Source organism: Mesoplodon bidens, assembly GCF_964165515.1.
Source record: "Mesoplodon bidens genome assembly, chromosome: 1".
In the NCBI taxonomy this organism is placed as follows: Eukaryota; Metazoa; Chordata; class Mammalia; order Artiodactyla; family Ziphiidae; genus Mesoplodon; species Mesoplodon bidens.
In genome coordinates this window covers 10,238,877-10,266,569 of record NC_138176.1, presented here as the reverse complement: position 1 = coordinate 10,266,569, position 27,693 = coordinate 10,238,877, and the positions used below count along the sequence as shown (strand labels likewise).

General features: G+C 38.2%; 1 protein-coding gene across 6 annotated transcripts in view; it reads right to left on the bottom strand.

Annotated features, from left to right (window-relative positions):
* The window catches only part of ATE1 (arginyltransferase 1), a 163,849-nt gene that overhangs the window by 106,476 nt on the left and 29,680 nt on the right, over window positions 1–27,693 (bottom strand). For all 6 annotated transcript variants that reach the window (XM_081221003.1, XM_081221005.1, XM_081221004.1 and 3 more), the window contains one exon: window positions 8,737–8,769. In XM_081221003.1, coding sequence (XP_081077129.1) covers window positions 8,737–8,769 — 33 coding nt within the window. The remainder of the gene's footprint in view (window positions 1–8,736; window positions 8,770–27,693) is intronic.

The window sequence follows — 27,693 nt, the reverse complement described above, 5'->3', positions numbered from 1 at the left end:
GAATGGACTTAAATGCCTAAACTAATCCAAGTCCCATGCAGAAAAATCTGCAACATGGAAATTTATGGCATTTTTCTATTTAATGCTTGGTTTTCTATTCTAGTGTGCCTTCTTTTATTCTCTGAATTTTGAGTTTTTATCATTTGAGATCAGTTTCCAGGAAAAGACTTCCAGCTGATATAATTTCACTACAAAATATAAAGTTTCAGCTTACACTGGCTCAACTATCATGTGATATCCAGAAACTAATTGAGAATAAGTTCATTTATGAACTCAACCAGCGTTTGCTGAATGCCACCGTAAGCCCAGGGAATACTATTCTGACGATAGCATGGAAGGTGTCCGAGCATTACTGAAATGAACTGAGGGAAGGAATAATGTCTTCAGTTCAACCGATTCTTTGTCAGCAGGCTCACCCCAACCAGAACTGCCCAAGAGGCCTCAGGCTCAGCTGAAAGGGAGAGAGCAATCAACTGACAATCCCAATGACTTGGGGGATTTGGCTCCGGAATTCTAACTGGTGCCTCAGCCAACACTACCTTGCCTATTCAACCTCTGATTCTACAGCACAGGGCTCGGCCTGAAAACTGCATGACTGTTTCGCAACCCACGTAACTAGAAAAGCAGTGATCTTCATTCATGTTCCCACTTTTGCCCAGTGGATCAAGCCACTGCCCAGTTTTCCATTTCTGATTAGTCAGTAACAAACAGCAGACTGACAACCACTCTCTAAGAAGCTCCGGCCCCTCTTGGGTTACCTCTGTCTGCCCTGGCCCCAGCTCTTTCAGCACTGCTGGTCCTCCCAAGCATTATACCAGACAGCAGGTAAAAGCTTCCCACAACTCACCAGCTCAGCCCTCTTCCTAGCCTTATTTCCACAGCTCTCCAATTCAGGCCAGCTCAGTGTGCTCTTTATTTGGTAAAACTGTTTGAACTTCCTTCTCAAGGTTAGCAACTCAACCTTCCACCTACCTCACCCCTCCCACTGCTACCTCTGCAAGCTCCCTTCATTTCTACAGGACCCAGTTGAGGTAAGAGTCATTCCCTCTTCCAAATTCTGGTTACTGGAGATATCTTGATATCTGCCAGAGCCATTCCAAACAATGATATTTTTCACATGCTGACAGACTGAAGAGATGTTAGGTTCTCATAGTCCTTTATTTTCCTGACAGCAAAATGAATGAATGTTACCACTGGCTATAAAGCCAGATCCCCACCCGTGCTACCTGCAGTTTGCAATCAGTGCACATACATACACATACACACAACCAAATATACACATATGATCCCAGTCTACCACAGGGTTCCAAGTAAGAGCAAAGTAGTTCCCGACTCCCAAAAAAAAAAAAAAAAAAAAAACTTGGAAAGTTGGTTTTGCAAGCTACAGAAAAATATTAAGGGCTAACTTTATTTAATATTGGGTATTAACTAGTTAATATTTAAACTAAAACATCTATTTCAACACACAACACTATCTCGGCAAATGCTAAAACTGTGTAAACACCTAGACCACAACTAGGGAAGATGCCAAGCTGAGTCAGACCTTTTCCACAACATTTTGAGAAATTAAAGGATGAAGAAATATAAGCTTTTTTTTAAAAACAGTTTTATTGAGGTGTACTTAACATATGATAAAATTCACCCATTTTAAGCGCAGAATTCTGTGATTTTTAGCAAATTCACAGAATTGTGAAACCACATAATCCAATTTGAGAACATTTCTACCACCACCCCCAAAATTCTCAAAAGCCCACTTGCAGTCAGTCCTCCGCTCGTACCTCTTATCCCAGGCAAGCACTGATCTGCTTTCTGACTCTATAAATTCCCCTTTTTTGGATAATTCATATAGCCGGAAAGACACAATATGCAGTCTGTTGTGCCTGGCTTCCTTCACCTCCAATAATGTTTTTAAGGTTCATCCATGTGTTGCATGTATTGCAGTTCGTTCCTTCTTATTGCTGAATGGTATTACATTCTATGAAAATACCACATTTTGCTTATCCATTTACCAGTGGATAGACACCTGAATTGTTTCCAGCTTTTGGCCATTATGAATAATGCTGCCACGAGCATTCACGTACAAGCCTTTGTTTGATCATTTTCATTTCACTTAGGTGTATATTCCTAAGGGTGAAATTGCTGGGTCATATAGTAACCCTAAGTTTAATATTTTGAGAAACTGCCAAACTGTGGGTATACCATTTTACATTCCCATCAGCAATGTATGAGGGTTCCATTTCTCCACATCTCGCCAACACTTGGTATTATCTTTTGATTATAGCCATTCTAGTGAGTTTATGTTGGTATCTCATTGTGGTATTAATTTGCATTTCCCTAATGGATGGTGAGCATCTTTTCATGTGCTTATTAGCCATTTGCATGTCTTCACGGTGAAATATATAATCAGGTCTTTTATCTATTTTTAAATTAGGGTGTTTGTCCTATTATTGCTAAACTATAACAGTTTTTTGTTACTGATTCCGATTTAATTCCACTTGGATCAGAGATTATTTCAAACCTTTAAAATTTATTAAGATTTGTATAATGGTACAGCATATGATCTGTCTTAGAGAATATTCCCTATGTACTTGAAAAAATATGTATTTTGTCATTGGGTACAGCATTCAATAGATGTCAACTAAGTGGAACTGTATGATAGTTTTGTCCAAATCTTCTAAATTGCTTGTAATTTTCTGCCTAGTTGTTCTATCGATTACTGAGAAAGCTGTTCTAAAGTCTCCAACTATAGCTGTGGATTTGACTGTTTCTCTTTTCAGTTCCATTAGTTTTTGCTTCATGTATCTTGAGGTTCTGTTATTAAGTGTACCACATTTGGGATTACTGTCCTCACTTGATGAACTGACTATCTTATCATTATGAAATGTCCATCTTTCCTTCTGGTAAGAGCTTTTGCCCTGAAGTCTATTTTGTTAGGTATGAATACGGCCACTCCATTTGTATTATGATTAGTATCTACATGGTATAGTTTACTCTGGTCTTTTACTTTTAACCTATTCATGCTTTCGTATTTAAGATGGATTTTGCTTTTTTTCTTTTACCTAGTCTGACAATTTCTGACTTTCACCTGGAGTGTTTAGACCTGTACTGTCCAATAGGATAGCCACTGGCCACATGTGGCTACATAAGTTAACTAAAATTTTAAAAATTTTAAATTCAGTTCCTGAAGAGCTCAGTGACTATGTATGACCATTGACTACATACATGTTTTCCACTGCACAGATATAAAACATTTCCATAGAGCAGATTTTTGGTTCAGATCATTAATATTTAATGTAATAATAATATGGTTGTGTTTAAGTGGACCATTTTGCTATTTATTTTCTATTTGTCTCCCTTGTCCTTTGTTCACCTGTCCTTTTTCCCACCTTTTGTGAGACTGAAAACATGTTATCATTGCTACTATCATCGCTATTGGATTATTAACTCTCTTTGTTCTTTTTTTGTTAAGGCTGCTCTAGGGCAGTAGTTTTTAACAGGGAGCCATCTTACCCCCTTGGGATATTTGGCAAAGTCTGGAGACATTTTGTTTCAACTCAGGGGGAAGGGTGCTACTGGCCTCTCTTGGGTAGAGGCCAGAGATGTTGCTAAGCATCACACAATGCACAAGACAGTGCCACGAAAAAGATTTATCCAACCCAAAATGTCAACAGTGCCAAGGTTGGCACATCTCAAAGTTATCACTGTCTTCCTTCAAATCATATCATCATCACTTCATGTAATATAAGACATTTTAAGCATGTTGTTGCCATTCACTAGTAGCTGTGATATTGAACTCAACTAAAACTACCTCTCTAGGTTCAATTTTCTTCATAAGGAAATTGGAAATAACTACCGCACATTCTACAAAAATTAAAATAATGTAAGCAAAGAGTTTAGGATAGTGCCCCATATACTACAGCTGGTAACTTCTCAAAAAATTATTATGCTAACTGCTAACAAAGAAGAGTTTAATTGATCTGAAAGGAAGGAATAGGACATCCTTAAAGAGAAGCCTAAGTGACCCACATTCCCACATGGTTTAACTTTTCTTACAAATACCTCTTCTGTAGTTCTCTACCTCCAAAATGATGCTGAGACTGCATGCTACTGGATTGGCTGGCAAAGTATGGCTTCGAAGAGAATCTGAAGAATCTTTTAGCCTCTGATACATAATCCCTTTTATTTACCTACATTTAATTGAAGACATCTGTAGGTGGTGCCACACGAAATGTAATTCAGGCTTAGAAATGTCAATAAAAATGTCTGTAAGGGAGAGATCCCATGTAAACCCAGCAGGGGAATGCACATCAGCAGCTACAGAGCCACGCGAAATTAGGAATATAATGGAAATATGTTGCCGGACTTGACGAGGTGACAAAAGCTCTTTTCCCATAAAGCTTAATGAGCTCTGTTAGTCTTCAGCTTACAGAAATGTAAAAGGGTCAGCCCCACAGAGGGAAGTAACTGACTCTCCACACATGGCTCCACTCAAATGACAGCAGGTCAAATTACTGATGTAATTACTATAACCTGACAATTCTGTTAGATTCATGTGGCAGTTAACCGTTTAGGACTTATAACAAAGGGACATGGTTCATTCATAGTAGTTTAGTTTTTGTAGGCAGAATGAAATTTAAAGTCTCCTTCATTTTCAACTGCAAACCTCATGTATTTTACTGTCTCCACCTGAACTATTTTTCTTTTATTCAAAATTAGGTAAGGTATCAATATTCGGGTATTACCCATATTTGCAATTTTCCTTCTCCAGCTGAAGCATAAGCTTAATGGCAAAATTAAACATTTAGAGAGTCTCAGCATTCTCCTGCCCTGGCTTTGCTTGGCTCCCAAGTTCTGCAAGGCAGCACAGCAACAGAATCCTGAGCTCAGTGCTGCTGGAAATTCAGGGGCAGCAGCCACTAACTATGCCATCAGGTGGCCCCTGTGAAATTCCAAGCTAGAAAAATATCATCAGAATGCCCTCCAAGTATTTCCCAAATACTTCAAGAAAAGAAAAGCACCTTGGTCATCTTTAATTTTGATTCTTTTGCCTCCTCCATGTCCATAAACCCAGTAAGAAAAAAGATCAATTTAGCCAAGGTAAAAAATGTAACTCCAGATCATTAAATGGAAAAAGCAGATTAGACAGAAAATAACAGAAACTATCACTAAACTCTGATGATGATACTTTCCCTTCTACTTTTCACCAAAGATTTAAGCTTCTACACAACGATTCCCAATATTTAACATAAATAATAAGATGCAATTTTAAAACTATTTGTTTGGTACAACTCTAGGTATATGGTTGGTACCATTCCAAGCCCTATTAATACCTGAGAGGATCCAAAAATGAAAAAGACAAAGATCCTGATCTTAAGTAGCTACAATCTAACTGGGAAGAGAGACTTAACCATATTGAGACATAAATAGTAGACCTTGTGTGCTCTTAGCTAGTCCTGCCAGATTATGGGGAAAAGCTTGCTACTCTCAGCCTTAGCTGTGCCTAGTTTACTTATTTATTCATTCATTCATTCAACAAATATTTATTCAGTGCCTCCTATACAGTACTTAACAATACATGGAAACACAAGGAAACAAGAAAAACACGGTCCTTTCTCACTGAGCTTACATTTGAGGAGAGTCTGTTAGTGAGGGCTATTTAAAAGCATCCTTGCCATTGTTTAGTAACATCTTCAAACTGCTACTTTGCCCCAGTGAAGTAGGTATCAAGCTCCAGCTTCCTTATTTACTCCCTGTGCAGGTAAACTAATCCAGCCTTACTGGTTTCCGCTCAAAACCCCTATTCCTGGTTATTCCTCTGAGCTCTTGCTTAAATGAGAGTCCAGCCTTAAGCAAGCATTATCAGCGTTATCTCTTCATCTAAGCTCCTGCCAATCCCTTTTTTCCCCCAAGACTAGACCCTGTTTCCACATCAACTAGAGATTTCCCTGATGTACATCTCAGTCAAACACTGACTATAAGAACCATCATCAAAAACCTACCAAAGTGGGCTTCCCTGGTGGCGCAGTGGTTGAGAGTCCGCCTGCCGATGCAGGGGACACGGGTTCGTGCCCTGGTCCGGGAAGATCTCACATGCCGTGGAGCGGCTGGGCCCGTGAGCCATGGCCGCTGAGCCTGCGCGTCTGGAGCCTGTGCTCCGCAACGGGAGAGGCCACAACAGTGAGAGGTCCGCGTAACCCCCCCACCAAAAAAAAAAAAAAAAAAAAAAAACCACCTACCAAAGTACTTCATTCTCCCCATGTGACTCCTTTGTGGAAGAACAAGAGGTAAAATAATTTAGCATTTTGTAGTTAATGCTAACATTTGGTGTATCTCCTTCCTAACTAATTTCTGTATACTTAAATTGTTGGGTTTTTTTTTTTACTTAAATTGTTTTTAAACTGAGATCTGCATGTATAATTCGGCATCCTGCTTCTGTCTCTTAGTACAAGCAAAAGTATTTTATACTGCTATTTTTCATCAATATATACGCATGAACATACATGCACGATCACTATTTTACTGGCTACTGGGAGTTCTATCATATGGCCGGCTGCACCATAATTTATATGACATTTTCCTATGGTTGAACATTTAAATTATTTATAAATTTTTGCCTTTATAAATAATGCTATAACAAACATATTTAAGCAAGTTTTGTCCCAATCTTTATTTCTCTGGCAGTGATTCCTAGATTACAATTACTCAACCACAAGGTATGCATTTCTATAAGATCTTTAATGTATATGACCAAACTGATTTCTATAAAGGATGAAGTTTAAAAACATCCCATCTCATCACATCTTCCCAAGCATTCACTTAAAAATAAAAAAGATATCTTGATAGTTAAAAAAGTGTATATAACTGCTATTTTAAATTGCATTCCTTTTATTACTTATAAGATTAAACTTTAAAAAACATATTACCATTTGTATTTCAGCTGATCAACTATCTGATAAAATCCAACCAAATATTATGCAAAAGAAAACACTACATTTAAAAAGTTTCTAAGAGATTATATTAAGTATAATAATCTTTTTGTTACACTTTCCCAAATTGCCTCTTAACTACATTATGTCTTCATGAACCAAATCATGGATTTTTTTACAAAATCAGATCTAATTTTTCCATCCTTTCCTTTGTGATACTTCCCATTCTATACTTAGAAAGTGCGTTATCGATTAAAGAGTAGACTATATAGTTTACATTGTCTTCAAGTTTCTTATAGTAGTTATAATTTTTATTGTTTTTACACCAAACTATTTAAAATTCTGTGATAGGCATTGTACTCAGCGTTTACCACACATTATCTCATTTCATCTTAATAACCCTGTAAGTTAAGTATTATTATTACCTCCATTTTTTAGATTAACTGAAAGATGAAATTACTTACTCATGGGTCACCCAAGGATCTCTCATTTCAAAACCCAGGATCTTTCCAGGCTTTGTTTACCCTTTGGTCCTGGACATTTAGAAAATGTAACCAAGCCTAGATGGTACTACCCTCTCTGGTCTGCTCAATTTCCCCTGGAAATCATTCAAACTGGCCACCACGAGGTCTCAAGGAGGCCACCAGGAGGCTGGGCCACACCACATAACAATAGTAGCTTCAATAAGCACAGAATGCAATATTATGGAAGCAGAAAAGGGAACAACTGCCTCTATGTGGAGCGGTCAGAGAGGGCATCACAGAGGACACAGCATCTAGGCTCACCCTGAAGCGGGATATGATTTGAAGAGGTTGGGAGTGGGGAAGGGAACACAGGGTGAAGTAAACAATAGAGGCCAAAGGAAGGACAAATGAAAGGCAGGGAGAGAGTCTTATCATAGCCTGAAGCATAGCCTGAGAGAAGAATACAAAATATTAGTAAGATGTGGATAGCGCTTTATAAACCGCTCCCCGCCCACTGCTTCATTTGAGAGGTAGAAATTATTTGCATTTTAAAGATGAGAAAGCTGAGGCTCAGGGAAGCTGCGACTGCCCAGTGTCACATGGCTAGTAAGTGAGGACCTGATCTTAACCCCAGGTTTGGTACCAAGTCCAATGTCCCTCCACACACCCAGCTGCTTCCCCTTTCCGACTCCTTTCCCAAAGCCTCGTCCATCTTCTCCAAGTAACTCCTTATCAACCACAGCTCATACTGATAACTGGTTCCCTGATTATCTAAGAGTTTTCTTTATCTCACAAGTTATCACTGGATTTTCAGTTCTAAATTGCAGAACCATTATGAGAATTAGATGAGAAAGTGAATCTGGCACCTAGAATCATGCCTGTGTTATGACGAAGCTCAATACAAGGGAAGTCCTTTGCTCTTCCCTAATCAATTCATGGATTTTAAAAAGTTCTCTCAAACTAACTGAAACCTCCTTGATGACAGCCTCTGCCCAGGCTTCTCCAGCTCTCCTTTAACGCCAGGGCAGTTCACAGAGGATAAGGCCAATGTGAGACCCGCATGGGAGTAAGGAGATACAACAAGGCTCTTTAAAATGGACTGACTTCATTCTACCTATTAAAATGAAGGCAATGACCTGCTGTGAACATCACTGCCCTCACAAAGCTCTGTAACTTACAGGAACAGCTCTGTAACTTACAGGAATTCTTATAAAGTCAAGTCTGCATTCATCTCACTACTGGTATTAAAGAATACATCATGACAAAATGATCAGTCTTAAATTATCAAATGCCCCACAAAAGATACCAATAGCAATTCTAATTTCAAGGTCATTGAGTCATCTTACCTCCAAAGGTGAGCTGCAAAGGAATCTTGTGAACTGCAGAGTCACGTTTGAGTAAAATCAGTTTCATCCAATAAATGAGCAGCAAAAGAGAACACACAAAAAAAGGAAAAATTATTACAAAATTTTTCAAAAAGAGCACATAAAGCGAACCTAAATGTCTATATATAGTTAACGTTTCATACATTGTATCGTTCATTCACAGACTACAGAAAAGTTCAATCTGGCCCATAGTAGGTACCCAACTATGTGAAAGAGCTTAAGTAAACATTTTTCAAAATCTGTATAAAACAAACAAAGCACAACAAATGCATCCTAAAATATTTTGCGTTTAAAGTTTTATCTCACAACCCCTATATAATAAAACATTCTCCAAGGGAGGAATCGGCAATCTTCCTAATCATAAATGCCACAGGCAAAGTTAGGTAAATGCCAAGAGGAGAAAAAGATATAAACCAACGGGGACACCCAGAAAAGAGAGAAATTAAAAAGCCAAGACCGGGCTTCCCTGGTGGCACAGTGGTTGAGAGTCCACCTGCCGACGCAGGGGACACGGGTTCGTGCCCCGGTCCGGGAAGATCCCACATGCCGCGGAGCGGCTGGGCCCGTGAGCCATGGCCGCTGAGCCTGCGCGTCCGGAGCCTGTGCTCCGCAGCGGGAGAGGCCACAACAGTGAGAGGCCCGCGTACCGCAAAAAAAAAATAATAAAAAATAAAAATAAATAAAATAAAAAGCCAAGACCAAGAGAGGAGGTCGGGTGGGTGAGAGGGAAGGGAAGGGGACGTTATCTCTCTGGTGCCCAGGGCTGTGAGGCTTACACTGCCCTGTCCCCTCCTCTTTTTTTCAGCCCCACGTGCCTATTTTTTCCTCTCTGCTCTTTCTCTGACACAAATAGAGCCTTATAAATTTCATCTGAAAATAAGTGTTACATGCGGACTGTTTCTCAGCATTTAAATAAAGAAACTAATTTTGGAGCTGGGGAGGAGCCATGCAAAATGACAAAGCAAATCGTAGATTAGCTTTGAAATGAGGACGGTCCCATTACTTCATACATATTCATGATGGTAATTCATAATGTTTTCTTAGATGTTATTTACAAAGTCAACACTTCAAATCCTTTGAGATGTATTGTAATAATAAAAAAAACCCCAAGTAATATAAACTCTGGATCTTACTGAATACAAATTAACTACAATAAAATGCAATGGCAGGTCTGTTTCCAAGCACTCTTGAACTTCCTCTCCACAACAAAGCTAGCTAGTACTCACTGGGAATACAAATAATTTGATTCTCTTTTAGAGGTACACATTGAAATATTTCTCAATGAAATTACATGATGTCTGGGATTTCCTTCAAAATCACTGGGGGGTTGGGAGGAAAGTAATGGTGGGGAATGCACAGATAAAACAAGAAGAGTCATTATATTAAACTAGTGAGGACAGGAGATGAATATATGAGGACTCATTATACAATTCTCTCTACTTTGTGAATGTTTAAAGTTTTCATAATAAAGTTTAAAAAATATATCAGACACTTCCTCCCCCCAAAACTAAAACAAATATTTTCCTAAAAGACTACTAGTGCATACCAAAGCCACATAATTAACTAGTAAGTATCATCTAGGCCTTAGATGACAGGGTATACTAAAATAAAGGCACTGTAAGATTTTTTTTCTTAATTTAAATGATATTAATATGCAATTCAATTATATTTAACTGTTAGAGGAGAAATTTCTGAAAGTGCAAGATACACCAAATTTTAAAATTTCATAATGCTGGTATGAAGCACATAATTCTATTGAAATTTAAAGCGCAACCTTTGTGGTCTTGGATTCTTTTTACATTAGCCTAACACAAAACAATCTCTGCCCTTCCTCCCAAGAATAAAAAGTAATACTTGAAAGACTACCCAGTTTTAATAGTGGAGAAAAATGAGGCATGGCGCATTTTTATTTTAAAATGAGAAATTTGCTACTGTAGGGTTTCCGTGCTTTTCTCCAGTATGTGCATGTTAACTATATTATACATACTACATTAGAATTCAGAAGTACTTCTGGTTCAGTCGTACTTAATGCATCAATTATGATGGAAGTGTGAAATAAAATTCCTATTTTATGGCAAGATAAGAAAATTTTAAACATAAAAAATTTTTCTCTGTCCTTTGGCCTCCCCTCTCCCCTCTAATGTACACTGTGTATCTGCGTTATGCATCCACCAAACCTCCTCAACAATAAAGCGTAACATTCTCCCAGCACCAATAAGACAACTCCTTAAAAGAGATAACATTCCATCTTGATCTTGTAAGGGGTCACACAACCCATCACTTTGTACTTGCAGATACATCATTTAATGTACAGGCCCCTGTGTCAAACAACTTCTGTAATTGTGCTTTGACTTCTAAGGGGCAGAACAGTTCTTGGAGCTTTCTGAGAGGCTGTTCCCAGGTTATAATCCTCAATTTATCTTGAATAAAATTTTCCATTTCTTTCCTAGATTGACTGGACTGATTAATTTGTCATCTGACAGAAGTCACTTTAAATAATGATAGAGTAGCATACACTCTCCAAGAAAACTACTGTCTTCTTGAAGCTCCAATAATTTACATACATCTTTGTCATGAACATAGGTAACATTCCTGTCACAGTTTTTTTCAAAACAGACCTAAAAATTCTTTTCCTGTTTGAAGCTGCCAAAACATGAAATATATAAATACAGTTCTCAATCAGCAAAGCAGTAAAACAGAATAACAAATCACAAGGCACACATTCACTATCCTATTCACAGGACATGAAAAAGGCTGAAAAATGCTTTGTCTAGTTTGGTGGACCAGAAAAACCCATTGCTATTTTCCCTTCAGTTAATTACTTAGTAAATTTTTTCATAATGAAATGACGCATATTATATTCAGTCGAAAAGAAGGTAAGTAATACTTTGAAAAACAATAATCATAAAACAGCAAATATAATTGCAAAATACATTTTGTATATATACTGAAATTGATAACAGAAATAGACACCTGTTAACAAATACCACCGTGATGTTCGATCAGTATCAAAAATGGCTCAATTCTGCTGTGAATCTAAAACTTCTCTAAAAAAAATAAAGGCTGCTATAATGTAGGGGAACAAAATTTGCCACGCCAAAATGTGTCTCTTTGGAATATTATCTTAAGCTGGTTATTTTCTAAGAAACAGCAGAATTCGGGAAAACTCTGAAAACCACGGTATGAGTTGCCCCTTTGCAAGAAAACATTTACATTAGTAATGGAAATATTTTGTAAGGGTGTCTCTCTTGCTGTATCTGGAGGAGGAGGAAAATGTAACCAACCTGCCAAATACATAGAAATAAAAACAGCAAATCAGGTGACAGAGGAATATGTTCCAAACAAAGGAACAAGATAAAACCCCAGAAGAAGAATTAAGTGAAGTAGAGATAAGCAATCTATCTGATAAAGAGTTCAAGGTAATGATCATAAAGACACTCAAAGACAAGGTAATGATCATAAAGACACTCAAAGAACTCGGGAGAAGAATGGATGAACAGAGTGAGGAGTTAGATGTATTTAACAAAGAGAAAATATAAAAAAGAACCAAACAGAGGTGAAGTGTACAATAACTGAAATAAATAATACACTATGGGACTTCCCTGGTGGTCCAGTGCATAAGACTCCATTGCTGCCAATGCAAGGGGCCCGGGGTTCAATCCCTGGTCAGGGAACTAGATCCTGCATGCCCCAACTAAGAGTCCGCACGCCACAACTAAAAGAGCTCACTTGCCAAAACTAAAGATCCTGCATGCTGCAAGGAAGATCCCACGTGTCGCAACTAAGACCCGGAGCAGCCAAATAAATAAATATTTTTAAAAATAAGCACAGTAATACACTATAAGGAATCAACAGTAGATTAGATGATACAGAGGAAGAGATGGGCAAGTTGGAAGATAAACAGTGGAAGTCACGAAAGGTAAACAGGAAAAAAAAGTAATGAGGACAGTTTAAGAGACCTCTGTAACAGCATCACATGTACTAACATTCTCATTTGTAGGGGTCCCAGAAAGGCGGGGGGGAGAGAGGGAGAGAGAGAGAGAGAACATACGTCAGTACATAATAGCTGAAAACTTCCCTAACCTGGAAAAGGAATCAGACATCCAAGTCCAGGAAGCACAGACAGCCCAAACGGGATCAACCCAAAGAAGGCCATACAAAGACACACCATACTTTGGGCTTCCCTGGTGGCGCAGTGGTTGAGAGTCTGCCTGCCGATGCAGGGTACACGGGTTTGTGCCCCAGTCCGGGAAGATCCCACATGCCGCGGAGCAGCTGGGCCCGTGAGCCATGGCCGCTGAGCCTGTGCATCTGGAGCCTGTGCTCCGCAACAGGAGGGGCCACAGCAGTGAGAGGCCCCCGTACCGCAAAAAAAAGAAAAAAACACAAAGACACACCATACTTAAAATGGCAAAAATTAAAGATAAAGCTACAACAAAGGAGGCAAGAAGGCAAGAATATACAATGGGGAAAAGACAGCCTCCTCAATAAACTGTGTTGGGAAAACTGGACAGCTACGTGTAAAAAAACCAAACTGGACTACTCTCTCACATCATGCACAAAAATAAATGTTAAATGGATTAAAGACTTAAATTTATTTTTTAAAATATTTTATGAAGTATAGTTGATTTACAATGTTGTATTAATTTCTGCTGTATAGCAGTGATTCAGTTATACATATATATATTCTTTTTCATATTCTTTTCCATTATGGTTTATCACAGGATACTGAATACAGTTCCCTGTGCCATACAGTAGGACCCTGCTGTTTATCCATCCTCTATATACCAGTTTGCAACTGCTAATCCCACACTGCCAGTCCTTCCCACTCCCACTGCGACCCTTGCCCCGGCAACCACAAGTCTCTTCTCTATGTAAAGACTTAAATTTAGATGTAAGATCTGAAACCACAAAACTTTTGGAAGAAAACACAGGCAGTCCACTCTTTGACATCAATCTTAGTAATATATTTTTATATATGTCTCCTCAGGCAAGGGAAATAAAAGCAAAAATAAACAAATAGGACTACATCAAACTAAGAAGCTTTTTGCACAGAGAAGGAAACTATCAACAAAGCAAAAAGGCCACCTACTGAACGGGAGAAGATACCTGCAAACAATATATCTGACACAGGGTTGCAACCCAAAATATACAATTCAACATCAAAAAAAGAAATACCCTGATTAAGAAATGGGCAGAGGACCTGAAATGACATTTTTCCAAAGAAGACATATAGATGGACAACAGGCACATGAAAAGATGCTCAACATCACTAATCATCAGGGAAGTGCAAATCAAAACCACAATGAGATATCATCTCACACCTGAAATGACTATTATAAAAAATACAACAAACAACAAGTGCTGGCAAGGATGTGGCAAAAAGGGAACCCATGTGCACTGTTGGTGGGAATATAAACTGGGGCAGTGACTATGGAAAATAGTATGGAGATTCCTCAAACAATTAAAAATAGAAGTACCATCCAATCTAGCAATTCCACCCCTGGGTATTTATCATAAGAAAACACTAATTCAAAAAGATATATGCACCCATATGTTCACTGCAGCATTATTTACAATAGCCAAGATATGGAAGCAACCTAAATGCCCATTAACAGATGAACAGATAGGGCAATGTGGTACACACACACATACACATACATACACACACGATGGAATTTTTTCTTTTTTTTTTTTGGCCGCACCATGCAGCATGTGGAATCTTAGCTCCCTGACCAAGGATCGAACCTGCGCCCCCTACAGTAGAAACACGAAATCTTAACCACTGTACCGCCAGGGAAGTCCCCACACAATGGAATATTACTCAGTCAAAAAAAAAATGAAATCTTTCAATCCCTTTCCATCTTTCAAACTAAGATCCCACAAGCTATGCAGCCTTAATTAAAATAAAATGAAATCTTGCCATCTGCAACAAATGGATGGACGTAGAGGGTATTATGATAAGTGAAAGAAGTCAGAGAAAGACAAATACAGTATGATTTCACTTATATGTGGCACCTAAAAAACAAATGAACAAACATAAACAGAAAAACTTACAGATACAGAGAACAAACAGTTGGTTGCCAGAGGGGAGGAGCATGGAGGGAGGAGAGAAATAGGTGAGGGAGGTACAAACTTCCAGCTGCAAAATAAATGAGTCACAGTCATGAAATGTACAATGTGTGGAATACGGTCAGTAACAGTGTAACACCTTTGTATGGTGACAGACCATAACTAGAATTATCATGGTGGTCATTTTGAAATGCATAAAAATATCAAATCACATGTTGTGTTAACAGGAACTAACACAGTATTGTAGGTCAATTATACTTCAAAAACAAACAAGCAAACTCATAGGAAAAGAGATCAGATTTGTGGTTACCAGAGGCAGAGGTGGGGGGAAGGGAAACTGGATGAAGGCAGTTAAAAAGCACAAACTTCCAGTTATAAGATAAGTAAGTACTAGAGTTGTAATGCACAACATGATAAACACAATTAACACTGCTGTATGCTATATATGAAAGTTTTCAATAGAGTAAAGAACTGCAAGGAAAAAATTTTTTTCTATTTGTTTAATTTTGTATCTTTATGAGATGATGGATGGTCACTAAGCTTATTAAGATCATCATTTCATGATGCTATCAGTCAAATCATTATGCTGTACACCTTAAACTTATACAGTGCTGTATGTCAATTATTTTTCAATAAAACTGGAAGAAAAAGAAATAAAAAGAGGGGCTTCCCTGGTGGTGCAGTGGTTAAGAATCCACCTGCCAATGCAGGGGACACGGGTTCGAGCCCTGGGCCGGGAAGATCCCACATGCCGCGAAGCAACTAAGCCCGTGCGCCACAACTACTGAGCCTGCACTCTGAGCCCATGAGCCACAATTACTGAAGCCTGCGTGCCTAGAGCTCGTGCTCTGCAACAAGAGAAGCCACCGCAACGAGAAGCCCGCATGCAGCACAACAAAGAGTAGCGTCCGCTCACCACAGCTACAGAAAGCCCGCATGCAGCAGCAAAGACCCAGCGCAGCCATAAATAAATAAATAAATTTATTTATTTTAAAAAATTAATAAAAAATAAAAAGAGAAAAGGGATACACACAGATCAATGCTATTGCTATGTAGCCACTTACTGACCTTGCTTCTCTTGCAGCGTTCTTACTCACCCCCCCAGTACCATTATTCTATTCATCATCAGTAGCCTGTCTCCTAATACCTTCTCTTTCCTTTCAGAGAAGTACCTAATGCTTACCAAAATTTTCTAAACAGTTTTCCAAGAACATAAAATTTTAGTTAAACCTCCTGTCAGTTATAATCAGTAAATTCTTTTTCCAAGACTTGTTATTAACCATGCCAGTTACTGGGGGCAGGGTGGGGTGGGGGAATAAACAGGAGAGAAGAATACACACTACCAATTTTGTCAAAATATCCCAGTAAAACTATAATCAACCATTTATCTTTGTAATATAAAATATTCAATACATAAGTAATTTAAGCTAATATCTTCCTGAAATGCCTTTTCTATTTAATAAGGAACCATGTTAAATTCCTATATAAAGAAGGAACACTCAATAGCATTTTTTCAAGATAAGCCACAATTTTTTCCCCTAAACTAAAGAACATCAGTGAGGTATACCTATTTGTCAAAGTGGAATTCTAAGTCTTATAACTGCTCATATGGATTATCCAGAATTTCCCTGCATTAACAAAATACTTCTGCTGGTCCTGTTCCCTTAGCCTTTCACCCTAGAACATGTACTTTCTTACAAATTGTTAGATGACAAGTTTGACTACATTAGTCTATAATCTAATAATTTATTTAAAATTTTATTTTATTTATAATGATCAACCTAAATCATACCTCAATGTAAAATATTAAGGTTTTTGTTTTTATTGGAGTATAGTTGCTTTACAATACTGTGTTAGTTTATACTGTACAGCAAAGTGAATCAGCTATATGTATACATGTCCCCTCTTTTATGGATTTCCTTCTCATTTAGGTCAGCACAGAGCACTGACTAGAGTTCCCTGTGCTATACAGTAGGTTCTCACTAGTTATCTACTTTATATATAGTATCAGTAGTATATATATGTCAATCCCAATCTCCCAATTTTCTATCTAGATTTTGGAAGCTTTAATTATGAGTCTAAATTACATTAAGTTAAACTCTCTCCCCACCCCATTTAAAAAGTCATCAACAGGATGAAAATTAAATCTGTACTTAATAGCAAGTCAAAACTAAGACCCTGTTTATCCTAATTTTAGTAACAAGTGCTGATTCAGGTAATTCTGTAAATTCATTTTTACATCTATTCCCTATTCCATTTGTTAGCAATGCAGCTGAAAGAAATGACCGCTTGTACTAGCTTTTTGGTAAGACCCAGAACCTTGGACAGGACATTAAGCTTCAATAAATCTTAAAAGATGACAATGAAAACCTAATTTACATTCTAACATATTTAAACTGTGTCTTCTGAGCCATTAAACCTCCTCTTTTGCTGATGGAAAGAACAGTGATCTAAGAATCAGTCTGGAATCTCACCAGCTCTAGCTACTTGAGTACTTAAATTATTTAGGTCTTAGTATTCTATCTACAAAATGATTTCAGCCTAATCACTTTCACCAGTGGTATCCTGTGGCACGTCAAGTTCCCAAAACACTCTCTAAAAAATGATTCCATGGCCCAATAAGTTTGGGAAATGCTGCATACTATTGATGTCTCACTTCCCCTTCATCTTAGAGAAGTACAAGGTATACTGACAAATTACAGGCCCTGAGAATTCCCGCAGTCAAACAAAAAACCATAGAAGATGAATAAGTTCTGGGGATCTAAAGCACAGCATTGTGATTACAGAGAACAATACTGTACTATATACTTGAAAGTTGTTAAGAGAGAGTAGGTCTTGAATGTTCTCACCACAAAAGAGAAATGGCAATTATGTGACATGATGGAAGTGCTGGCTAACTCTATGGTGGTAACAATATTGCAACATACCTATATCAAATGAATATGTTGTACACCTTAAAGGTACACAACATTACATAACTATATCCCAATATAGTTAGAAAAACAAAAAAACCCTTCAATTTCATTTAACCTAGTGCTTTCCAAAATTTCATAACCAAAGAGATCTGTTTGTTGGTTGGTTGGTTTTTAATTTCATGTAACATTTATTAACATTCCACAGAACCAATATTCCACAAAACTCATTCTAAGAAACACTGGCCCCTGCCAACTCTGAATCATTTTCCCCAATCTATACTTAATAGAAATGCTCACTGAAAATACTCAGTATGGCTGTTTACAGTGTCAGAAAAATCTAATATAAACTATCAATGAATCAATGGCTCTTTTCCCCCCTTTAAAAGTCACGGTCCCTACCCAATGATATCCCTCAAGGGGATCCTTGCAATATTTAGCACTTTGGATTGGTGAAGGGACTAATGCTCAAGCCCACACCATGGAAGGAACTGTAACAAATGCCTCTTTAAAGATTAACATCAGCCCAGAATCACAAAAGTCCGTAACGCTAACACACAGAGCGAGCTGTCAATGTTTTCTCATAGTGCTGAATCCAGTTTGCTAATGCACATCCTAATTAGTGAGCTACTTCAGTGCATATTCTTTTACTCCTTGCAATGCTCTCCCCAATTTCTAACAGCAATAGGGATTGGGGCTATAATTAAGTCACTCACTAACACCTACCTCATGTGTTCACTATAATAACTGTATATTTTATAAACAGTGGCTCTGTATCTATTAACACAAGTAATATACTATTTGTAGGAGCAACTACTCAAAAGGTTACTGAGGACAAAACTAGGTATCACTTAAATGGCACTAAGTTGGTAAAAGAATCCAAATTGACCTTGAAAAACTGGGTGTCTTCCAAAAATCTGAATGACATGAATTAGGGATAAGCAGAAAATACCACAAAACTTAGAAATAAAGTCTCTTAGCAGGAGAGCACAGTCAAAACAAAATTTATTTTAAAAGCTCTCTAGTCAAAGTACTAAGAAATTGAATATATTATCAGTGATTTAATTATTATTGAAAATACTTGATTATATTAACACATTAATAATGGTTATAGGTACTGCTTGCATACTTATCAGACCAACTGATCCCAAGCAAGATCAAATACCTCTACATCATGCCACGTAACATATATTTCCATTACTCTTTAATATTACTGGGATTTTAACATTTTAAACATTAATGCAAACTTATGAAAAGAAGTTTTTCATTTTTTAAAATGTGCAGAGGACCATGTCTTATTCATCTATGCATCCCCAGGACCTACCACAGTGATTGGAACATGCAAGGAATTAAATATTTATATGATTGGTTGAATAGAAGAATCACATTCCTCCACAGCCCAGGAGAAAGAAACATGGGAGCCATTCCAAGTGTAAAACTTTGAGCTATTTCTAGAATGACTGTCACAGAAAAGCCAACATGTATGTTATTTTACAGACAATATTTACAGACCTACACAAATTTATCCCATTTTTTTTACACATTTACATATTCTGGATTTTAAAAATCACATATATACTGTATATATTTACTTTTATAATTAACTACTGACTAGAAGCAAATCAACTCCTTTTTAATCATGCAAGCAGTTAGCTAAACTTATTTGGCATATCATATGAATTTCCATGGCAAAAACACAAACTTTCCTTGTTTAGGCCAGTCCTCAATAGGTGGCATTGTTCACTTGTCAAGTCATTACCAGGAGGTCATAAAACTTGAGGCTCCTCAGGCTTAATGGAAAAAGCAGACCTAAAATACAAAAGCTAAAGACAAACGGCAGTGGTGCTCACAACAAGATGATCCCTATCATACGAGCTTTGCACTCACTAAAATGTGCTTACTCATAGGGGTCAATTTCTCAACACTCTCTCTCAGCTTTTAGGACCACTGTCAAGAGCTTTGACATCATACGAATTTTCCTTTGGCTTCACGTCACAAGTTTCAAGAACACTATTTTCTTTCTTGCAGTTTTCCATTTGGCAAAAATTGAGTTCTCTCTCCGTTTCTTTTTTTTTTTTCTTTTTTTAAAATGTATTTAATTTTATTTATTTTTGGCTGCGTTGGGTCTTTGTTGCTGCACGTGGGCTTTTTCTAGTTTCAGTGAGCGGGGGCTACTCTTTGTTGCAGTGCGTGGGCTTCTCTTGTTGCGGAGCAGGGGCTCTAGGTGAGCGGGCTTCAGTAGTTGTGGCGCGTGGGTTCTAGAGTGCAGGCTCAGTAGTTGTGGTGCACGGGCTTAGTTGCTCCACAGCATGTGGGATCTTTCCAGACCAGGGCTCGAACCCGTGTCCCCTGCATTGGCAGGTGGATTCTTATCCACTGCACCACCAAGGAAGCCCTCAAGCTGTTTCTTTTGTTTGTTTGTTTATACTGCAGGTTCTTATTAGTCATCAATTTTATACACATCAGTGTATACACGTCAATACCAATCACCCAATTCAGCACACCACCAGCCCCACCCCACCGCGGTTTTCCCCCCTTGGTGTCCATATGTTTGTTCTCTACATCTGTGTCTCAACTTCTGCCCTGCAAACCGGTTCATCTGTACCATTTTTCTAGGTTCCACATACATGCGTTAATATACGATATTTGTTTTTCTCTTTCTGACTTACTTCACTCTGTATGACAGTCTCTAGATCCATCCATGTCTCAACAAATGACTCAATTTTGTTCCTTTTTATGGCTGAGTAATATTCCATTGTATATATGTACCACATCTTCTTTATCCATTCGTCTGTCGATGGGCATTTAGGTTGCTTCCATCCAGCTGTTTCTTAAAAATAGTCAACTCAGTTGCCCACTTATTCAGTGAACGTTCACTAGCCATCTACTCCGTTCCTGGCACTCGGAATTGTGTATTCCTTCTGACTCTGACAGAGTAGTTTATAAGTTGGTTTACGAGCACAAAGTATACCATAGATTATGGTAGTTTAATACAATATAGTTAATTTTTCAAAAGGAGAGATCTAGTCACAGAATAAGCAAGAAGCACCATCACCAGAGTTAAGGCACAGGAACATCCATAGTTCCTTTGTTTCCAGTTCTAAGTAAAGCAATTAAGAAATATACATATATAGCTTCACCAAATGACACGTTTTATAGATTTTATGTGGTATAATAGTATTTTAAAGACTAAAATCACATGTTGATGAACCAAACTGAACGGTTTTGAGTATTATTACTTTTTTCCTTTGAAAGAACTAATTCTAATTTAATATTAAAATTTAAAACATATAAGATCTTTTCATTCAAACAGATATAAGAATTAAATGGAAAAACAAACAACAAAGAAAACTATAATTTAATTTGCAAATGTTGGCCGGATGGACCAGAAGTATCACTTGTTTGCCCTTGACCTTGGTGTCTCTGATGCTTCCTAATGGTTTATCATCATCCCCATCCTACCATCTCAAGTTTACTCAAAGATTATTTAGCCAAGCACCTTTACCTTGACTTAACCCTCACAACAAACCCCATGTGACGTTCCCCCCAAGTTTACAAATGAGGAACCTGAAGAGTGGAAAGCAGAGGGAGCAGGAACCTGCTCAAAGCTGCACAGGTAATAAGTGGAAAAGATAAGAGTTAAGGCAAGAGTGCCTGATCAGAGTCCACACGTCACACGTGATGCTTGCTACTCAGCCTTCCTGTCATCAATATTCTTACCCAAAATGTCTAGAATTATAAACACACAAGCGCTGTCTACTAGTACTGGTGTCATCTTCACACTGTTCAAACCAGATCACTTATCACAGGGCTCATCACTCCTTCTGCAGCTGGTTAATCAAGTATCAACGTCCACTTCATGCCACACGTTCCATTTGACACCGAACATCCTGCTTCACTGTCTCATTCCTCAGCTTCCAGAAGACAATATAAATATGTACATATTAACTATAATGGTTACTGTTATATTGTTATACCTTAACTAGAGGTCAATGATCAAACTACTCTAGAATTTCAGACATTCAAATCCCAGAAGAAAGCAATAAAGGTTAAAATGAGGACTCAAAAAGGCATGTCCTAATGCTTATGTCCCCAACATGCAAAAGAATCCCTCCACCTCCCTTTGCCATTTTCCCCTTGACTATTACTTTACAAACAATAAACTTGGTGATCTAGTTTCCAAACCAGTAACTAATACAGCCGCTCCTCCCTTTACACCTGCTCTTCTCTTCCTTAACACTTAACACTATGGGTAATTAGCTCATTCAGGGTGCTTACTTTTTTTTTTTTTTTGCAGTACACAGGCCTCTCACTGTTGTGGCCTCTCCCATTGCGGAGCACAGGCTCAGGACACGCAGGCTCAGCGGCCACAGCCCACGGGCTCAGCCGCTCCGCAGCATGTGGGATCTTCCGGGACCGCGTCACGAACCCGCGCCCCCCACATCGGCAGGCGGACTCCCAACCACTGCGCCACCAGGGAAGCCCCCAGGGTGCTTACCCTTTAATGACTATCTCTGGCCACTCCCTCCCACCCGGGAATGTGAGCTCCACAAGAGCACAGGATCTTCATCTGATTTATCCACTCATTTGCTAACTGTAGCAAATGCCGCTCGGACACTACCAGGCACAGAGTATATGCTCAATAAATATTTTAACCAACACATTAAGAAACCACAAATTGGAAAAGGCAAGAATGCCAAAACTAGACAAACTAACACAGTAAAAACTGACAGCAAAAAGAAGAGCAAAGAAAGATGAAAAGAGTAACTTCACAGAAAAAAGCAGTAGTCTGAGGGCATGTGCAGAAGTACTGTAAGAGCAGGACACTCCTGAGGGAATATGCAAGTCATTATCAAGACAAGTCCTGCTCAGTATTCTGTGTGAGAAGGCAGGGAAGAACACAATACATTTGGACATAACATTTTAACAATAAAAATGTTTCAATTATTTGGAAGATTTGCTTATGCTGAACATTTCATTCACTGATGTCAGTTATTCTATGTTAACTATTCAGGCCCACTTTTACGTTTTCAAATGGCAATACCATGGTCTAGTGTAAAAAGCACTTAAATTTGGAATCATTGATCTGCCACTAACCACCCATATTATCTTAAACAAATTAATTCTCTAAGTAAGAGAAGTGAATCTATACCATCTACACAATCACGAAGGTCCTTCCGTCTCTAATGTTGTATGATGCTATGATTTTATGATCTGAGACAAGTTTTGGAGATTATTAACCAAAAGAAACTTTAAGAAAAAATGTCCCCAGCGTTAGATTAACTCTACCCCTTTGCATCTCCCTCAGAATTAACATTATCATGAGGATAAAACTGTGGCCTCTCCTCTAAATTTATTTAAGTAAATGATTTTAAAATCTTGGTAATTTAACTACTATTAGTAACAAATGTCATGCAACATACCTTAAGACAGACTACAATACAAAAGTGCCCTGACTTAGGAGCTGCTCATAAAAAGTGGTTTTTTTGATTGAACTGTACAAATATTGCCTAGGCCCTCTACTTTACTCAAGAAAATAGGCTTAAAAAATATTTTAAACATTTCAAAATGCTCACACCTAGCCATCATTCAAATTCTGTTAATTATGACAAGTATTTATAAAATAGTACATGCCTATCCTATACATGGTTGTCTGGTTTCTTTGCATAATTGAAGGAAGAGGTCAGCATGATACAGTGAATAATTTTCTAAATATAAGTTGTTATTCAATATTTTCATATACATAGAGTAAGGCTATTAAGAAGGAAAAATGAATCTGAAAGCTTCTCTAGGTTAAGTTCCAGAAAATACTTAAATCTTTAACAAGCAAAGAATCACTTGTAATTATCGTATTCAATGCCTCAATGCAAACTAATTCTTATAAATGGCAGAAGAAAAGCATTATCCATACTTCATAGGCTGTGAACACACATCCCACACTGGGATAGGACTGAGCCTGGATGAAGAAACAAACCTGTTCCAGATCTACAGCACCACCTGGTGGCTGGAGTGAAACAACAGCCCGGTATTCTACCACCTCCTTTCATTGCTCCATGGGGTCAGAAGGGACCCACGGCAAACTTTTCTTTACCACACTTACTGTCTAATCATTTATGCCTGAATATAAGATAACTTTCCCCAAAATAAAGATCCCTCAGAAGCAGAGGTCTCCTGATATGTGAATCTCTCACAGTAAATTCTCTGAACCTGTTTAGAAAACAGTGCTTTCTGGGAAAGCACAGTAGCCTGAAATGACCTCAATCACTGTAATTTTTAAATTTATACAAGATCACCTGATGGAATAAGCAAAAAAAATTTAAAGTATGTATAGGTAAAAGAGCATAATTTCAGGAACAACAAACAAAAAGTGGCAAGGGGAAATAAGGCTAAGTACTGACAGGGCTGAAGCTGAGCGATGGGCATACGGGGTTCACTGCACGATTATCTCCACCCTATGAATGCTTGAAATTTTCAATTTAAAATTTTTTTTATAAAATTAAAGTAAAAATATATAATTCAGATTTATTAATCCTAGTGATATGTCTTTCAAATAATATGTGAACTTCTTTTCAAAAGAGCCTTTTAACCTAAAACTACTCTAAAAACAAAGTTTGTTCATCTTTTTCTTTTAAAGAAGCCTTTTAAAGATTTCTTTAAAAAACAGTAAATGGTAAGTAACATTGTCAATGTTACGATTATCTACAAACAAACAGAGAATAACTGTCTGGCGTTATTCAATTGAGTACTTGTCGCCTAGGATAACATTTCCACTATCTTCATCCATGGATTCAAAGACTGCTGTGCTTTAAACAATCTGAACAGAAACTAAGATGATGGGCTCTGTAATCTATGACAGAAAAGTGGCTCTAGTGTTGACAAAGACATCTAGCAGGTGATAAACTATTTTCATCTCCCATGATTATGTTTTCTTGTCACTAACTTGTGAATGTGTGACATAGTAGAAGGGAAAATGAAAACATGGAACGCGGGTGACCATGGAGCCTGAGAACCTCCGCTGTTTAATTAGATAGAGAACGGCATGCTCACAAAAGGAAATCCTTTGTAGTACAGACCTATAACAGGGACTTACTAAAAGTAGGCAGGTGTCCACTGCAGATAACAAAGCCACAGAACAAACAGTTCAAGAAGGGTTCTTGTCAACACAATGGAAGAAGAATAAAGTCAGAGGAGTCACAGCCCATGGGAGCTGCTACCCAGGCCCTCACCCTAGCCACAGGGGTGGTCGGCAATGAAGAGGGGGTACGTAACAATGATGCCACCAGAGGGCCCTCCCTGCATGACACTAGATACGTCCAACACACTGCCACACAGTAACTGATGAGCACATCACTCAAGCCAGGTTTACTTTCTATACCCCCTAACTATGTTTCAGGTAAAAGACTCAACCTCACATAAAAAGGAGAGATAGGAATATATATTTCTCTAAAATTTAAATCAAATTTCCTTTCATTCTAAAACAGTGCAACTATGATATGATACGCACAGATATACACACAAAATCACATAACATGTTTATCCTACAATGAGGAGGAAAAGGGGCATGTAAGCTTGCCTCTTTAGTGCAAGCAGACTTCTTATAGACCAGATAGGGTCTAATTTCTCGCTGCTTAAATATTTTATTAAGGCAATAACCTGGATTCAGTCACTAAATTTAAGAAGGAAGATTCATATTCTCATTGAGAAAAATGTTATGAGTCATTAAGCATACTCTTAGATCATTTTTAAGCCTCATAATTTACGTTGTTAATAATATTCCTGGTTATTAGGGATAATGACAGTACGTCATCTCCATCACCCCTTAGAACCCTTTTGCTTACTCCCTTCCACTTCTGTGTTACCATCAGCAACAGTCTCTCACCTGTTTCATTAAACTATATAAAGTAAACTACAAAACAAAATTCTTTATACACATTTCAGCCTATGATCACAGAAGTTATCCAAAATAAGACACTCTTCCTAACATCTTTTCAATACTTTAAAAATTAATCAAGGATACAAAAACAAACAAAAGAAACCACAAAAGTTTGATACCACACTCTTTTGGGAGTGCTGTGGAGAAAGACACTCTCATACTCTGGAGCACAGAATAGTACAACTGTGGAGGAAATGTGGCAATATCTAGCAAAATTCCATGAGCTTTTGTCTTTTGATGCACTATGTCAGATCAAGCAAATGCAAAATGACAAAATTATACTACCTATAACGGCAAAAGATTAGAAACAAGCCAATCTTAATAGGAGATTGCTTGAATAAACTATCGTATGTCCACTCAAGAAAAAATATGTGGTTGAAAAAACAAAGAATGAGGGCGATCTCTATGATATCATATGAGAGGAATCCCTAGGATACATTTTTAAAGAAAGGTGCCAAAGAGTGTACGCAGAATGTTCTTCTTGGTGAAAGAAAGGAGGAAAACTAAGCTTATTCATATGTATTTGTTTATTTTTGGAAAAATAAACAAAACTCTAGAAGGATAAACCAGACACTAGGGGCTTCCCTGGTGGCGCAGTGGTTAGGAATCCGCCTGCCAGTGCAGGGGGATGCGGGTTCGAGCCCTGGTCCAGGAAGATCCCACATGCCGTGGAGCAACTAAGCCCGTGCGCCACAACTACTGAGCCTGTGCTCTACAGCCCGTGAGCCACAATTACTGAGACCGTGGACCTAGAACCCGTGCTCTGCAACAAAAGAAACCACCGAGATGAGAAGCCCGCGCACCGCAACAAAGAGTAGCCCCCGCTCGCCGCAACTAGAGAAAGCCCTCGTGCATCACCGAAGACCCAACGCAGCCAAAAATAAATTTTTTTTTTTTATTTAAGAAAAAAAAAAGACCAGACACTAATCAAAATGGTTATTACCAGAGGGCAGGGGACAGGGTAGAGGGGATATGCAAAGGGGACTTCTCTAAGTGAATCTCTCTTTCTGTAGTTTTGTCTTTGGAACTATGTAAATGTATCACCTATTAAAAACTAAAATTAAATTAAGAAGCCAACTCCAAAATTGAAAACAAACTGAAATAAATGAACGTAAGTCATATCATAGAAAGAAATTATTCCACATGACTTCTGAACACAGTACTCTGATGGAACATCTGAGTGGGATACATTCTAGGGACAAAAAAGAATCACAAAAGGATCATAAACTTCACTCATCAGTTGTCAGAAGTACTGCTATCAATTTTGTAACGTTGAATCTACTTTATGTATATCATAATATAAAGCAAGTTTGTAAATACGCTGTGATCAAGAAACAAAAAAAGAAACAAATATAAAATCAGAAAAGTTAAGACAACTTCACAATGTTAAATCTGAATTGGTAATAGCAACATAAACTCATACTACCCAACTCTTCTTGGTCTCTAAATTCAATCTCCATTAAAAAGAACCAAGGTGGGCTTCCCTGGTGGCGCAGTGGTTGAGAGTCCGCCTGCCGATGCAGGGGACACGGGTTCATGCCCCGGTCCGGGAAGATCCCACATGCCGCAGAGCAGCTGGGCCCGTGAGCCGTGGCCGCTGAGCCTGCGCGTCCGGAGCCTGTGCTCCGCAACGGGAGAGGCCACAACAGTGAGAGGCCCGCGTACCGCAAAAAAAAAAAAAAAAGAACAAAGGCTTCCTGAAAAAACGGCTGGCAGGTTCTAAGACAGGGTTGGGAAATGCACAAGATGAGAATGACACTGGGGTATCTTTTCTGTTCCAGAAAGCAAGACTCCCAAGACTAAAAGGTGCCTACCACCAAAAGGACAGAGGGGATATCTTGAAGGATTTGGCACTGGCCAAATTTGGGACAATTTGAGTGTCAAAAAGAATGACTGTGATTATAATGTACTGAAGCAAAAAATTCATGAGTTTTGCAGTGGTAGTTTTTAAAAAAAAAAGGAGAGGGATACTAATTTGTCACCAAGTCCTTACTCTAAAAT